The 16,104-nt window shown below is 36.7% G+C and overlaps 1 protein-coding gene across 1 annotated transcript in view; it reads left to right on the top strand.

Moving 5' to 3' along the window:
* Positions 1-16,104, top strand: part of NUCB2 (nucleobindin 2) — a 29,016-nt gene that overhangs the window by 8,324 nt on the left and 4,588 nt on the right. The window contains exons 2-12 of the mRNA XM_014962258.1: positions 1,172-1,315; positions 1,809-1,916; positions 3,229-3,355; positions 7,242-7,345; positions 8,709-8,894; positions 9,563-9,653; positions 11,160-11,218; positions 12,706-12,798; positions 13,837-13,926; positions 14,478-14,648; positions 14,980-15,061. Coding sequence (XP_014817744.1) covers positions 1,172-1,315; positions 1,809-1,916; positions 3,229-3,355; positions 7,242-7,345; positions 8,709-8,894; positions 9,563-9,653; positions 11,160-11,218; positions 12,706-12,798; positions 13,837-13,926; positions 14,478-14,648; positions 14,980-15,061 — 1,255 coding nt within the window. The remainder of the gene's footprint in view (positions 1-1,171; positions 1,316-1,808; positions 1,917-3,228; positions 3,356-7,241; positions 7,346-8,708; positions 8,895-9,562; positions 9,654-11,159; positions 11,219-12,705; positions 12,799-13,836; positions 13,927-14,477; positions 14,649-14,979; positions 15,062-16,104) is intronic.

Raw genomic sequence — 16,104 nt, 5'->3', positions numbered from 1 at the left:
TCCCCAAAAAAAAAAAAATTGCTCTTGGTGGACATAAGTACTTTTGATAGAATTACTTGCATGACTAGTTAAAGCACCTGCGCAGAAATTCTCCTTGTAGCAGGTATACTTTTGATTTGTTTGACTGCACATTTCTTGAATGTTATGTCTTTTTCTTTGACATATCTAAGCTAATTTTAGACAGTATTTGACTGTCAACTTTCACTTTCTAGGAGGTGATTTATATTACTAGTGTAACATTGGAGTTTGCTCAAGCTTTTTATAGAATACCCGGAGACTGTGGACTGTCATAGCTAAATTGGCTGAATTGTCTCAAAGGCCTGACTTAACTGTCAGATGCTGGATTACCATCATTGCTTTTGTTGCTGGATTTCTGGTGCTCGCACTGTTTAAGTATTCCATCTTACCAGTTTCTGAATGAATTGAGCTATTTTCAACCAAATTTGACAGAGGGGAAGACAGAGCTTGGCGCTTATCAAACTGTGTGAGTTAGCCCTATGTAAGACACCAAAGAAAGTCTAGGGGAGACTAGCTTAAAAAAGCCCCATCGACAATTTCAGGTAGTGTGAACACTTTGGTCAGGAATCTCTGTCAACAGGAAATATGGATATAACATGGATCGTAAAATATTTTTCCTGAAAATAAATTTTGGAAGAGATCTTGGCTCCAAATTAGGGAAAATACTCCATTACTGAAACATAAAACCTACTGGCATTACTACACTAAAGTCTGATTCAGAATTATCTGAATGTCCAGGATTGTCTTTAGGAGTTTGTCAAAAACTTCAGAAAAGATGTGATGAGAGTAGGAATGTCAGTATTAGTTATACAAGACTCGGCCATCCTAAACAAGTGTATGAACATTGTGTGTTCCCACCTGTTCTGTGGAGCCATTGATAATACCTCAACATCTTAAAAACATCTCCCTGTTTACAGTACAATTTAGGTTTGCCACACAACTGTAAGATAATATGAGGAAATCTACTTATGTAATAATCACCTTTAAAAATTAAAGCTGTGTTTAATTCTTTGAGCTTTAGTGTTCCTTGAGAGCAGTAGAACATCTGGAAAGTGGGTTCTTACGGGTATCTATGCAGGAACTTCAAAAAATTCTAATCAGTACAGTATGATAATGCATTTATGTTAATTTTTGTGTCTTGGTCTCATTTCAGATGAAGTGGCTGTCTGACCTGCCCCAACAGTGTATTTTGCTGATGACATGTCTCCTAGTGGCCTTGGAAGCTGTACCTATAGACATAGATAAGACAAAAGTCAAAGGAGAAGGCCATGTAGAGGGAGAGAAGGTAGAAAATCCAGTAAGTGTAATGAAGTTTATCTAATTAAGTATTTTTCCCTAATTGTTAGTAATCTGCCTATAGCAAACTCCCTTGTAAAATTTAGAGGGGAAGGACTGCTTGCTGTTCCACAAAGACTTCTTTACAAGCATTGTAAAAATTGAGTGGTGGCTTAGAAAATTCCACTCAGTTCAGTGTTTCAAATAGAACAGTAATGAATCAATTGCTCTGTTTTAAAAAAAAACCAACAAACTATATTAACATGAAGATGCTTGTATATAACATGGATTCCTGAACACTTTTCTCCTCTTCCTTGTCTGTTGCTGAAACAAATGAACCATAAGAATAAGTTGTTATAGGGCAACGATGCAAATCAGAAAAAATGAAGATCTGTAAGAGACCATAATGCCTGTGTTGCTGAGATTTGAGTTTCAGTTTAATCATTATATTTAAACAAAATAAGATTCTGTTTGGTAGTATATTTGTTCCTCAATTTCACATTCTTTTTTTAAAGGATACAGGACTTTATTATGATGAATATCTCAGGCAAGTAATAGATGTCTTGGAAACAGATAAGCATTTCAGGGAGAAACTCCAGACTGCTGACATAGAAGAAATAAAGGTAGGTGCAAAAAAAAATTAAGGTTAATTAAATCCATAATCATGAGCCATGTATGTTGTAGTCTTCCTTCCTTCCTTTTCTTTCTTTATACTACTCTCAATTTTTGTGATCTTAAATTTCCTCTTATTTTTATTTACTTAGGTATTTAACTTTTACTAGATTGTTGCCTTTAGTCAAGGGACAGCAGAACTGCTGTTCATTAAAGAATATCCCATAGCATAAAAAAAAACCCAACAACATATGCTTGAATGCACAGTTTCTGCCTTCTGCCTATCTACTAAAAAGCCAGTTTCAGACTTCATACAGGTAGGTGAACCTTCATGTACATCAAAACAGCTGGAAGTGTAGCTCTCACTTGCTGTTGCCTGCTGAGTGATTTGGAACACTGTTTTGAACATGAAGGTATATCTGTCTTTTGAGATTAAAATAGTGTGTCACAAACAAATATGATGACACGGAAGAGAATTACAAGAAAGTCGTATTTTGAAATCTGAGGAAACTGAGGAGTTGTGCTAGAGGTAAAGTTAGTGTACATAGGAATAGAATAGACCTCTGGCTTTCTCCGCTGCTGTCCTTTCTTTTGTGCCAATCCACGTAGCGCACTCTCCAAAACCTCACCGCATTCTTGTCTTTTCTACTTTAGTTCCTGGCTCTAGGTGATGGCTGTTCTGCATTCCCCTTTATGAGCTAGAAATTCAGCAAGGGACAGGTAGGAAACAGTCTAAAGTGGTAGACTTAAAGAGGAGATCCTGCCTTTTGCATTTACTTTAATCCTTTGTGTTGCCGTTGGCAGATTTTTGCTCCTTTTTCTTCTGTACTAGATCTACTGTAACCCTTGAAGATTGCTATCCATTTCCAGATCCTGATAAATATTCTTGCAATACACATTGGTGGCTGTTGCTGTGCTTGTACCTTCTCTCAAGTCTTACAGCCGCCATCACATCGAGTGGATGAAGAACACAGCACTTCCTGTGCACCTCGCAGTTCTTTTGAACTGATTTGAGAACATTTGATCAAGAAATTTGCCACCTCTTAAACATTATGAGATATTGCTGCTTCAAGGTCATGCTTTTGCTCTTTAAAGGAGCAAGATACTTTAGAAATTCTCTTTTCAGAAAGCTTTTAGGATTTCTCTCTGTTTCTATAATCGTAGGCTTAAAAAAACTGAATATACTCTTTGAAAAATTTTGAGATTCTTATAATATGGGCTACATTATTGCCAAAGACTCACAGTAGTCTGCTGTCTTGCAGCTCATGTCTAATGGGAATCCTAAAGGCACATTGTTTTTACCTGTAACTTGTTTTTTGACAGAGTGGAAAACTAAGCAGAGAGCTTGATTTAGTAAGCCACCATGTGAGAACACGGCTGGATGAACTAAAAAGACAAGAGGTGGCAAGATTAAGAATGTTAATTAAAGCTAAAATGGATTCTGTTCAAGGTAAGAATACAAAATTTAACCAGGTGAGTTAACAGATGGGATTGCGTTGGAGAGGTGCCCAAGATCTGTTATGCTTTGTTTGTTGTCAACAATAATGACTGTAAGCTGAAAGTTAGTGTCCTTTCCGAGCTGGCCTAGGGCCAGTAAAGAGCCGTTTTTACAGGAAACTGGGAAGATGAGAAAAGCCATCTGTATTTTATAAATAACCGGACTTGATTATGGCAGTGGATTTTTCAGATGCTTATAATCTTTTTCAACCTCTTTTTTATTTTTGTGGTGCATCAATTTACCCACTGAGAACTAGTAACATAGTAGGTCTATGTTTAAGAATACATAATGACAGCATTTCATATCTTTACAGGGTAGAAAATGAGGGGTTTTGGTTGGTTGGGTTTTGGGTTTTTTTAGAGTCAGTTAACACAAAAGTTTTCCTTTTTCTCTTTTTAAATCCCTTTTCCACCAATTAGAGTCATTGTACAGATTTATAACAAACATTAAACATTTCAGTTCAGAAGATTATTTTTTCTTATTTTGGGGGCAGTTTTAATCTGAATAAAGAAAAACATTTGGAGTGAAAAAATTCTCCATAGCATTTTTTTAACTGCTAATGAAATTGTATAAACTTGGGCAATTTCTTGTAATGGATAAAGTATACAGGTTTCTAATGATTCTGGTTGCTCTATGTTTGTATGGGAAATGGTGCTATCCCTTTTTATTTCTTATTACCAAATAATTTTTGAAGTTTGCATTTAGAACTAATTCTGTAAATTTCTTATTAGTGGTTTCTTATTGAAGATAACTAGTTGCTCATAAACAAAGAACCTAATGGTGGACTGCATGATTTTGTTCCTGAAATGCAGTTTTTCACAAAGAAGTTCTAATAAAAAGGGCTTAATTTGCCTATTATTTATTTTAAAATTTTTATTATTAAAAATATTTGCAAGTTACAGGGAGGCATCCCACTGAATTGAATAGAGAATGTATCAATTTAAAATACTCTGTCTTCCAGGCTAAGTCAAATTTCACAGAATCATCAGTATCACATCATGGTTGGAAGGGACCTCTGAGATCATCGAGTCCAACCCCAAAAAAAAACCCCAAAAAAACCCCAGAAAAAACCAATAACAACACACACAACACCCCACCACATCACGCCCAGCCACAAACCAAGAATCTTGGGCACTAGAGCATGCCCTGAAGAGCCATGTCTACATGTTTCTTAAATCCCTCCAGGGATGGCGACTCCACCACCTCCCTGGGCAGGCTGGTCCAGTGCCTGACCACTCTCAGCAAAGTAATTCTTCCCAATATCTAATCTAAACCTCCCCTGCCCCAACTTCAGACCATTTCCTCTGCTCCTGTCATTATTCCCTTGGGAGAGGAGGCCAACACTCGCCTCTCTACAACCTCCTTTCAGGTAGTTGTAGAGGGCAATGAGGTCTCCCCTCAGCCTCCTCTTCTCCAAACTAAACATGCCCAGTTCCCTCAGTCTCTCCTCGTATGACTTGTTCTCCAGACCCCTCACCAGCTTGGTGACTCTCCTCTGGACACGCTCCAGCCCCTCAATGTCCTTCCTGTAGTGAGAGGCCCAAAACAGAACACAGTACTCAATTTAGAGGTGGCAAGTAAACCAAAGAAGTATGCATGTGTAAATATGTGTTCTTGGGGATGTTTCTAGGGTCAGGAAGGCATTGGATTAATTTGGGAAAAAATATATTTACAGTGCAGTACCTTTCTATTGAAGTCTTCAGGTGCTTACAATGAATAATAACAGAGTTGGCTGAGGGCGTCAGATCACCTTTCTGTCCTTTGCTTTCTTTTAATGAAAGTTCTACTCAAGAGAGTACAGTCCACTGGTAGCTAGACAGTGCAGACCAGTGGTAGCACCTCCACAGGGGTCCGTGCATTGCCTCACATGCCTGCTAGACTTTGTGGTCATCTTCAGGTGGCTCTTTAGCCACCAAGAGCCCAGTTTCATGCTCCTATTGCAGGCAAACGATCCAGTGACATCATGGTGACACAGTGAGCTAATGGACAGCAAGTAATGATACCTGATTGTTTACATAGTAATTTTGTGTATTTTGAATTTTTTTAATAGTTTAATGGACTGATTGCTTCTAGCTCTCTCTACTTCCATAAGTCAAGAGTGCTTTAGAAAGATAATTCCCCCCAACAGATCAGATCTACTACAGTGTATGAGATCTCACGGTTGGGAAAGAACAAGATCAGATTATTCCAGTTGAAAATATACAGATTACTTCTAAAATGTGAAAAAAAAGACAGTGGGAAAACATTCTGTAAATTTTATAATCAACCCTACCAGCAAGTACTTCACACCACATACAAGTATGGCCAGATTATGTATAAAATACAGCTGCATCTGTATACCTGTGCAACATCTTGGAACATGTACAGAAGAGCACTCACTGCATGGTAACAGCAGGCAGAGCTGTTTGATTTCCCTTTATTTGTTCTGTTAATCTTTTCCCTGTAACACCACTTAGTATTTTAGTCTTCTATCAGATCTAAAAAAGAAAAAAAAGCACAGACACCCCCCCCCACCACCATTTTCTTCCCTCTCAGATGTATCGGGTCTAAAAAAAACCCAACAACCAGAGATGAGATTATATTATGCATATATACAATCCTGATCCAGATGTGTTTTTAAGCATTTGCACCAAGATCCTAGATTGATCAGTACAGACAGAAGAATGTTAGGGTTTGGGTCTCAGATAATACAGTAATATAGCAAGTAAATAGTGTCAAATTAGTCTTTTCTCATAAATATAAGAAATGGAGGAAAATGGGTTTGGGGGCAGGTCTGGTTTTGTTTTGGTTTTTTATTTGTTTTTGTTAAAAAGCCTATTATTACACTTCTAAAAAATGTTTCAAAACCAGGCTAAGACACGTATATTTCAACAGAAATTATGATCTCACCAGAGAGGAATGATGGTTGAAATCTGCCCCAGCCAGTGTTTGCTGTTTTGTGATAATACAAACACAGCACTGAGTGTAATACAGATAGTTTACCAAAGAATAACATATTCAAAATGTTTTCCAATTGTTTTTCAAACAAATAAAATACTCTTTGCTAAGTGATCTAGTAAAAGCTTATCTAAAATTGTTATACATAATATATCAAAGTGAAGGTTGCTTAAGTTAACATTATCATCTAGCATTCAGAAACCATGGTAACAGCTAGAAAAATGTGTTGCAGAAGTGTGTTTTAGGTACATTGTGTATTGATATTTTTTGGTATAGTTCCTGTTTGAAGGAGAAGATAAATGTTTGCAGCTTTTAGACACAGGACCTGGCTCTCCACTGTCTTGAACTTCTCATTGCGCACAAATGAAATTTGAATATCTGCTTATCTGATTTGATAGAATTTTGCACCATAACACGCATCCATCTTTGGCCAGATATAAGTCATTTGCAAAATGTACAGGGCAGTAGAATAGTCAGATTTCTCCCAGTTCAGGAAAAAGATGTAATTTGTTGGCTCTGATACTGCACATAACTTCAATAATGCCATCTATATAAAAGGGAATAAAATATTTTTCTTAGTTTGTGAAGCTCAAATTGACTGTACGTTTCCTTGCTGAAGCACAAGCCTTAATTTGTGCATGTTAAATTATTATGTGCAGTGAAACCCTGACACATCAGAAGGAATGGAGTGCAAATTGCTATCAAGTTTGCCAGTCTCCTTCAGCAAAAGCAATTTCAGAAGTGTTGCTATAGTTTCCTCCAACAGTAAAAATGTATTCAGTCCTCAAGCAGCCTCAAGTACTTACAAGGCACAAACTCCTGTATAAAAGTTTTTAACTTCCTGATCTTGCTTGATTTCAAACTAATTTTAATGTTTTACATTTCTACCTTGTTCTTTCAGACACTGGCATAGACCATCAAGCTCTCCTTAAACAGTTTGAACACCTGAACCATCAGAATCCTGACACGTTTGAACCTAAAGATTTAGATATGTTGATCAAAGCAGTAAGTGCTAGATATAAACTACTGTGGGTTTTTTTTATTTATTAATTATTATGCTTTTTCTGTGGTAAAAGCAAATCCATATATACACCACTTTTTTGTAGGTGAGATGTAGTTGTCGTTTTCAGAGAAAAATGTCTTCATTGCACACTTGAAAAACTGTTGTCAGTGTGCATTATGCTGAAGAATGCATAATTTTTGGGGTGGCATCTTAACAGGACTTGCATTCATGTGCCAGTACAAACAATTTTGGGAATAAAATAAGCCTGCCTAGGAGCATTTAAATTAAATGCAGTTTTGATAGGGTTACATTTTTCTCAAGTATATTTTCTGATTTCTAATTCTAAATTATTTAAGTGTCTCACAGAATGACATAAAAATCGTCCCATGACTAGCCATTTGAATTTTGGGATCTGTTATACATCAAGCAGCAAAACCACAGCAGAGTAGAATTTAAGATATCAATATTGGAGATTGCATATGGTAGGCATGGCATTCAGTGTCTATTTAGCAGGTTTGATATCAACCACAGGTGTGGGGTTGTTTTTTTTTTCAGTGCATGTTTATTGACAGGATGCAGTTAAGCAAAGCATAACATGGCTTTTTTCAACTGCTGGAAAAAATACACTTCCCAGTGGTAAAAAAGGCTTTAAAGAGCACTGTATGGTTGACATGAGAATTTGACAGTTTTTATATTTTCAAAATAAATGGAAAGTAAAGGTATATTTTAAGCTTCCTGTAATTTTTGTGGATTTTTTTTTACCCTTAGAAAATTTTATCTCAGTTTCTGTAAGATTATCTTTTATAAAGTCTCTTGCCATTTCTCAGCATCACTTCTGGGAAAACTCTGGTTGGCTAGGAGAAGCATATCCTCAGCGGGCAGTTCTTTCTCATATTATTTTTTTTGTCTTCTCATTTACTGACTCCCATTATTAACAAAGGCACTTTTTTCATTAAACTGTAGGATAAACTACAAATGTTCTTATTCTGAAACAAACAGGGAGTTAATGACACTATTTGAAGTTGGGCTTAATTAATATGGGACATAGTTAACTTGAGGTTAATTTATTATTAATTCATGAGAAAGGACACCTTGATGCCTTCTTACATTACTGTGTATTTGAAAAAATGATCCAACAGTTGAACCCTTGCATATTCATTTTTGTGAAAATAACAAACTGAGGGGTATTTTTGCATCACTGTTACATGAAAGGAAACCACTGACTAGTCTACCTCCTGTTTAAGAGCAGAATGGCAATCTGGCCAGCCTTGCCCACAGATTTGAACAATACAGTGGTTTTAATGTCATATGTGTTAACATGGTTGTGTGGCATAATCATATGTCTGTTTATATCTATATTTTTAGGCTACAAGTGACCTGGAAAACTATGATAAGACCCGCCATGAGGAGTTTAAAAAATATGAGATGATGAAAGAACATGAGAGGAGAGAGTATTTAAAAACACTGGATGAAGAAAAGAGGCAGCGAGAAGAATCCAAATTTGAGGAGATGAAGAAAAAACATGGAGATCACCCTAAAGTTCACCATCCTGTAAGGCCACAGTCTGTTCTTACATGATTGTGTGGAAGCTTTCCTTTCCAGAGAGAAAAAGCTAATGAAGAGAAGGGTGGATCTTATTTTTTCTCGACATTTGCCTTCTCTCATTGACATAGGAGCAGATTGTGGGAATAGTGTTGAAAGCATTAAAAACCCACTATATATAACCCCCCATTTTTTCTCTACAAGTTTGCTCTTTGCTGGCAGAGTTATTATTTACAAAGAGGCTAAAACTCATGAGGAAGAAGCCAGAATGCTACTCAAAACTGTAGGGATGCCTTCATGGTATGCATAACCTGCAAGGGACTGTTTTGCAGCCTCTTTTGTTCTAGAAAAGGCAAAAATAATTTTACTCACTTCAGCTGTTTTTTATAGATAAGTCTGTGTGTCCATGACTGATTATTACAGATTATTTCCACAAAACATGCATTCCCTTGACATTCCCCCTTTCCCTGGGCCTTTCTGTCTAATGAAAGTATTAGACCTGACCAAAGGGGAATTAAAGAAAATTCCATTGATTCCATTTGCAGCATGACCAGAAATCAGAAAATAAATCCTTTCAGAGAAACTATATGATGCCTTCATGCATCCATGCAAAGGTAATGCAGAAAAATTACAGTTAATCAATTTTTTAATAGTTTTTCTTTGTAACCAATCTATAGGGAAGCAAAGATCAGCTGAAAGAGGTGTGGGAAGAAGCAGATGGACTAGATCCCAATGAATTTGACCCAAAAACATTTTTCAAATTACACGGTAAGAGGTTTAGTTTAATTTAATAAACAAGTGAAATGACTTGGTGTTATCTTATACTGAGGGCAAGTTTGTCTTATGCTAGGATGAAGTCTCATACCTCAAACAATTTGGATTAATCTGAAGAGTATAGAGGAGAAAATATTTAATTATTGTTTATAAGATTACTGCAGAGTTTTAAATGGGGATTTAAAGTTGAAAACATTGTTTTGCTTAACTACTCATAAAATCATACAGGCAAAAACCAGTAGTGATTGCTCAGGGAAGTATGGGCACTTAGAGGGCTGTCCATAACTATAACTTCGCTTACACACTACATAGTAAGAATAAATGCTTAGAGGGGAAAACCTGCTTTTTCATCATCTCTCCAGTTAAGTGCTAGACTCCCCTTATCTTTGGAATGGTCATAGAAGTGCCAGCCCTCTTCAGTAGTTGCAAGATTCCCCTTCATTAAAAAAAAACAACAACAAAACACACAAAAAAAACCCCAATAACCAAACCATAATGACCTCCAGTCCTGTCTCTATATTTCTGAGCAGTGTGCAGCTAGAAACAATAAAATCATCTCAATGGGCATTTTGCTTTAAATGTGATTGTATAAATGTGTAACCTTATATCCTGACATTTTTAAATGCTTCATAACACAGAATTTGACTAATGATAATTTAACCGAAAAGTGCTCTAGCTTGAGTCTGAACTTTTATCTTTGTTTATAAAATAAATACATATTGCAGTTATTGAACCATATTTCTTTATAGAAAGAGATCTTGAAAGATAATACTCTGAAAAAATTTGGTAGCTTTTTTGTGTAAATCTTACCAAAACAGAGATACCTGAAACAACCCTTTGCCTTAGAGCTTAGTATATAAAAAAGTTTGAAGTAATTAAACAAAAATATTGCACAATAACACTAATTTGAAGAAGGCATTCTCTTTCCGTTTCAGAGGTAGTGTAACATTATTCAGAGTAGAATTTAGGGTAAAAGATGGATCATTAGTTGTCAAGTATTCTCTCAGCATTTGTCATGAAAAGTCATTTTACAGTGATCTTTTCTCAAGTGCTGCATATTTATATAGATTTTCACATAATTCTTTAGTTATTTTGGAGAGTCATACTGTTGGTTAACAAAGTTTTTCTACAGATCATTGTTGCTCCTGAATCTATTTACAAATTTAATTGTTAAATTGGGACAACTTGTTTTCAGCACTATTTTTTGGCAGTTGCTCTCTGTGCAATCCTGTTGTGACCTACTTCAGTTTCCAAATCTAAGAAGTAAGGAGATTGCTCCAGACTTGTCCAATCAACCAACTAAAAATGGCAATATGGTTCAGCCAATGCCTGTTAAAAACCTAAAGAGAAAAAACAACCTATGTAACCAGCATCTAGTTAAATGAGGGTTTTAATTTACGTGAGATGTGTATGCTGATACTTACTTAACTCATGGAGAACTGTTACATGTATAACTTTCTGTAAATACTCAGCTTTGATTTTCAACACTGCTTTTTGTAGATGTCAATAATGATGGTTTCCTGGATGAGCAAGAATTAGAAGCCCTGTTTACTAAAGAGGTAAAGGAAAAAAAAAGTTCAAAAACTTAACTTGTTTCAGTAAATGGTTACAAGAATGTCTGTATTCTTTCCAAGTGTATTTGGGGCTTTGGACTACAAATTAGAGTATTCATGCCAACTTTTGTGCTTTGTTAATGTTTCTACAAAAGTGTAAAATCGTATCAGCAGGGAAAATAAATTAGATGAAGTATAGGACTCAGACACCAGAGATCTAGTGCTCAGGTGTTCCTCTGCTGCATGCTTGTTTGAGATTTTGTAATTAATCTGCACAACAGCTATACCTATATAAATTGCAATGCAGAGAGCAGCACTCGTGCTCTGGCTAGATGCAGCCTGGTAGAGTCTCTGAAGCTGGGTTCTGCTCATTCAGTGCTAATCTAATGTGAGTTGGCTCAAAGCACATTGTGGAAGCAGCTACAGAAATTTCACGTATTTTGTATCTAGCTAATTCGGAGTGCATGTACATCTGATAAATTAGACAGGCTCTAGTTTCTTGAAGCCTTGGTTTGATATCCATGAAAAAGCAAATATTAGCACTTTTCTGCCTCCCAAAGGGATAATGATAGCAATGGACTGAAATTCTACAGTGATGGGAATTGCAGAATCAATGAGTGCACAAAGGGCCTTGGTCTTCATTTTTCCAGTAGGTTCTGTTTCGGTATAGCAGGAAAAAAACAAACTTCCCACTCAGAGATCCGGTGCTATGGCCGTCAATGTCTAAAAATTTTTTCTAAATTTCATGAGTCAGGGAGAAAAAGTGCAATATAGTGTATATAGAAGTTTATAAATTCAGACTACCCTAAATTTTTGAAGAAATTAAATTTGGAAACACAGGTTTGTAACAATACTTTTTCATAATCCTCTCCAATACAATGAAGATATATAGCAGTCTTTTTTGACAGATATGTCCCACCATTTTGCAATTTTGTAGTTTAAAAACAAATAGTCTGGGGCCTTAAAATTACCTATGGCTAAACAAGCAAAGCTGAATGACTAAGAAAGCTAAATAGAAGCAAATAAGCATAAATTCAACAGAAAGACATTGTTCAAGAAGAGAAGTGGACCATTAAATTAAGCACTCGATTTATCTTGTGCTATCCTGAATGCTCACAGGGTCAGCTTCATGCTCTGATAAAAAAAAGCTACTCTGTCCTGTTCCAGAAACCAGGTGGAAACTCTGCCTGCTTTGAATCAAATGTAGGATCAGACTGTGCCCGCCAAGGTTATCTTTACTGTAAAGTCCAGAGCACGAAATTTCAACAGACCACATGAATTAACTGAGAACTTCATTCTTAGCAATGAAAGGCTCACTTGTTGCTTAAATACTATGCTAAAAGAAGAGAATTACACGCATACACACTCATTCTATGGGAAAAATGGTGAACTCATGTTTTTAGCAAAACCTCCAACTACTGTTCCGAATGTGCTCTGTCATTTGAATGAGCAGCCCTTTCTCCAAACTAACATTTGCTAATTCTGAATTTCAGCTAGAAAAAGTTTATGATCCCAAAAATGAAGAGGATGACATGGTTGAAATGGAAGAAGAAAGGCTGAGAATGAGAGAACATGTAATGAATGAGGTGGGGACTGACGTTCAGTAGAGCTGCCAATTTCCTTCCATGTTCAATAAATACCGTCCTCCTAATAAGAAGGGTTGTCCAAGTACAGGGACAACCTGTCACACTGAGTGCTTGTTGTGCTGGCATTCACATAAAGTTACAGTTGTCAAGCCCTGCCCCTATATTCTGATGTAAACGCCTGCTGGCTATTTTTTTTTAAAGAAGTTCCAGAGAAGGAATTGCACTGTAGCCTCCCATCTTTGGCAGATACTAAGATTCAGTAGAAATTCCCGGTGAATTTTGTGTCAAGCAGGAAAGACTCTAAATGTGCTTTTGCACTTGGCAGATGAAAGATTGAGGTGTGAGGAAAAAGGAGTAGACCTGTGTCTTGTTTCATGTAGCTCACCTTTGTCCCTTCAGAAGGGGGCTCATAGCTCCAGGTGTCACCTGTGACAGTGAATACCTTTACTAGTGCTGGTAGGTTTTCTGCTCAGAAGACAGAGGAAAGGGCAGATGATGTTTTAAACCACCGTGTTTTTCACTCGTATCTTTTCTGTATTCAAATATATTTATTCCTTAAGCTTGAGTAACAGAGCAAGCCTGGTATTCTCTTAGTCATAAAGGGAAGCATTTCCTCCCTTCCCCTTAAGGATTTTGACACAATTCAGTTGGCGTTTTTTTAATATTTTAAAATCTCCCTAACCAACAGTGGAGATTACTCTGACTCACAGTTACAAAATTATTACCAGAAACCTATAAAACACTTCACTCAAAAAAATCATGCCGCTATTAGCAGTGGGCCTGTGACCACAGATAATGTTTTCAATAAAGCCAATGGATTTTGAAGTAAAATGTGAGGATTTACTTTTATTTCAATTTTTATTAAGCCATATGAGCTTGTCAGGGAAACTTTCAGAAGATTTTGCAGGCACTTCTTTGAAAATGGGACAGTTTAAAAATTAAATGGTTCTATTTGAAGATATTTGCATAATGAAATTAAACATTAGCTCTTCCAAAAGCTATCGTTTGGATTGAGTTTCATTTTTTTGCTTCAAATAGGTTGATGTCAACAAGGACCGGCTAGTGACTTTGGAAGAGTTCCTGCGAGCTACAGAGAAAAAGGAGTTTTTGGAGCCAGATAGCTGGGAGGTAATGAGAGTGTGTTCCAAGTGCAGCATATTGTACCATTACCTTCACTCTAACCAGGAAACCAAATGGCATGTCTCTGACCTTTGCTTTTTTTCAGACCTGTATTGGTATGTGTGTGGTGAAGCGCCTTAGCTGTATGTGCTGTACAAAATGTAGAGGATAATGTAATGCAGATGTAGTCCTTACGGTCCCCACGCAAACAGAAAAGGTCTTGTGCCACCCTGTGGATTCTAGAAGAGCTTTTCCCACATGCTTTTCGAACAAAAAATGGACATTTGGTTTATGAATTACTTTAAAGAGAAGATAAGACCTCAGCTGGAAGCAAGAGGAATTCATTTTTCTCCTTCCCCTAAATCTGTAGTAGAATTTTGCTGTTTCTTACAATGAGTGTACTGACCCTTTGCAGTGTCATGTCTGGTTGTTTTGATGAAAATTCTGAGGGTTTTTCCGTGAATTGTACAGTTCAGCTAATAGTAATTTTAGTTGGAAGATAATAAAAATATATATGCATTCCTGCCTAAGTATTCATGTTTGTATGTATTTTCTTGCAGACACTAGATCAACAGCAGCTCTTCACTGAGGATGAACTGAAGGAATTTGAAAGTCATATTTCTCAGCAGGAAGATGAACTAAGAAAGAAGGCAGAAGATCTTCAGAAGCAGAAGGAAGAGTTACAGAGGCAGCACGACCAGCTTCAGGCTCAGAAACAAGAGCTTCAGCAGGTACACTTACGAGAACAGAAATTTTTTTTTTGCCTTTTCTATATCCTTGTATGTGTAACAACTCATGACAGTCCCCAATTCTGGAGCATTCTTTATCTTGATTTCTTATATGAGTCCCAGCTGAATTCTAAACTAATGGTACCACAGCAAAACATATTTTAGTATTCAGGAATATAGCAAACAATACAAGCATCTCAACTCAGTAGCATACCCATTAACAAAGACTTTAAATAATGACTACAAAATTTGGTTTAAGTGTATTCTTTTATGTCATATCAGAGAAAGTTGACATATTTAAGTTTTTTAATTGTGAGGTTTTGTTTTTCACCAGGTCGTAAAACAAATGGAACAAAAGAAACTACAGCAAGGAAATCCTCCTGCAGGACCAGCTGGAGAACTGAAATTCCAACCCCGTATGTATCTTTCTGTGTAGATACACAAACTTTAAAAGCAGATCTCGAAGTCATTAAAATGATACCTTCTGTTCAAACTGTTATTATAAGGTAGTTTTAATGATCTCTGTAGAGAGGTTCACTAAATTTTCTTTAAAAAGGAAGTATAACTCTGATAATGTATTTCTGAAATCTCAATGCTTTTAAATCCGTAGTAAAAAAACAGAGTTGTAGCTTAAGACATCCAATGGGCAGAGGAGGAGGAGGATTGTGTTGTACCTATCAGTCTAAAAACATTGAGGTCTAGGATTTCTGAGCATCCAGAGGAGAATAGGGGCATACAAATGACCAGGTCTGTCCAACGTTCTCTGGCTGCATTACCAGTCTCAGACTGCAGTACAAATCAAAGCATTTAAATGCTTTCAACAAGTCTGTCCTCTGTGGCCAATTGAGCAGCAGTTGGGCACAATGGGACACGACAAGGTAGTTTTAGACAGTATGAGTGACTAATTGCTTCAACATCCTCAGAAGACGGTGTCATCATAAATCATTGCATTGGCTCATTGGTGGCAACAAAATGGTCGGGTATATAAATGGTCGGGTATATATTAGCATTTCTTGTCCACAACACATTGTCCATGTTTCTTTTGTGCTTTAAGGGGGCTTTGCTCTCCCATGCACCTTAGCATTTTCTCCCCCTCTGGAAAGGTTGAAAGTAATATGCCTGTATTGGCTTTCATGTTCACATGCTAACATTATAGTAGAGCTCAAGAACTTTTTGACATTAATCTCAAACATAACACTTAAGACTACATCCAGGCAGCCTTTTGAATACTGGAAGCTCTTAATCGCTTCTGCAGGGCCAACATGGGTTTTCAAACCTTAAATGCTATCTTCAGTCATTACACCTTACTTGGTTGAGTACCCTGAAATTCTATCCCTACGCCACTCAGTTCTGTGAAAAGAAATAATGACATTTCAGTACCAATTGATTTTTTTCTTTCATTTGCTTCAAAACTACCTCTGGGTACTTTCATTTTATGATCCTTAGTTCTGAGAGCCTT

This window comes from Calidris pugnax, unplaced genomic scaffold (genome assembly GCF_001431845.1).
Source record: "Calidris pugnax isolate Ruff unplaced genomic scaffold, ASM143184v1 scaffold593, whole genome shotgun sequence".
Classification (NCBI taxonomy): domain Eukaryota; kingdom Metazoa; phylum Chordata; class Aves; order Charadriiformes; family Scolopacidae; genus Calidris; species Calidris pugnax.
This window is presented reverse-complemented; position numbering and strand designations above follow the sequence as displayed.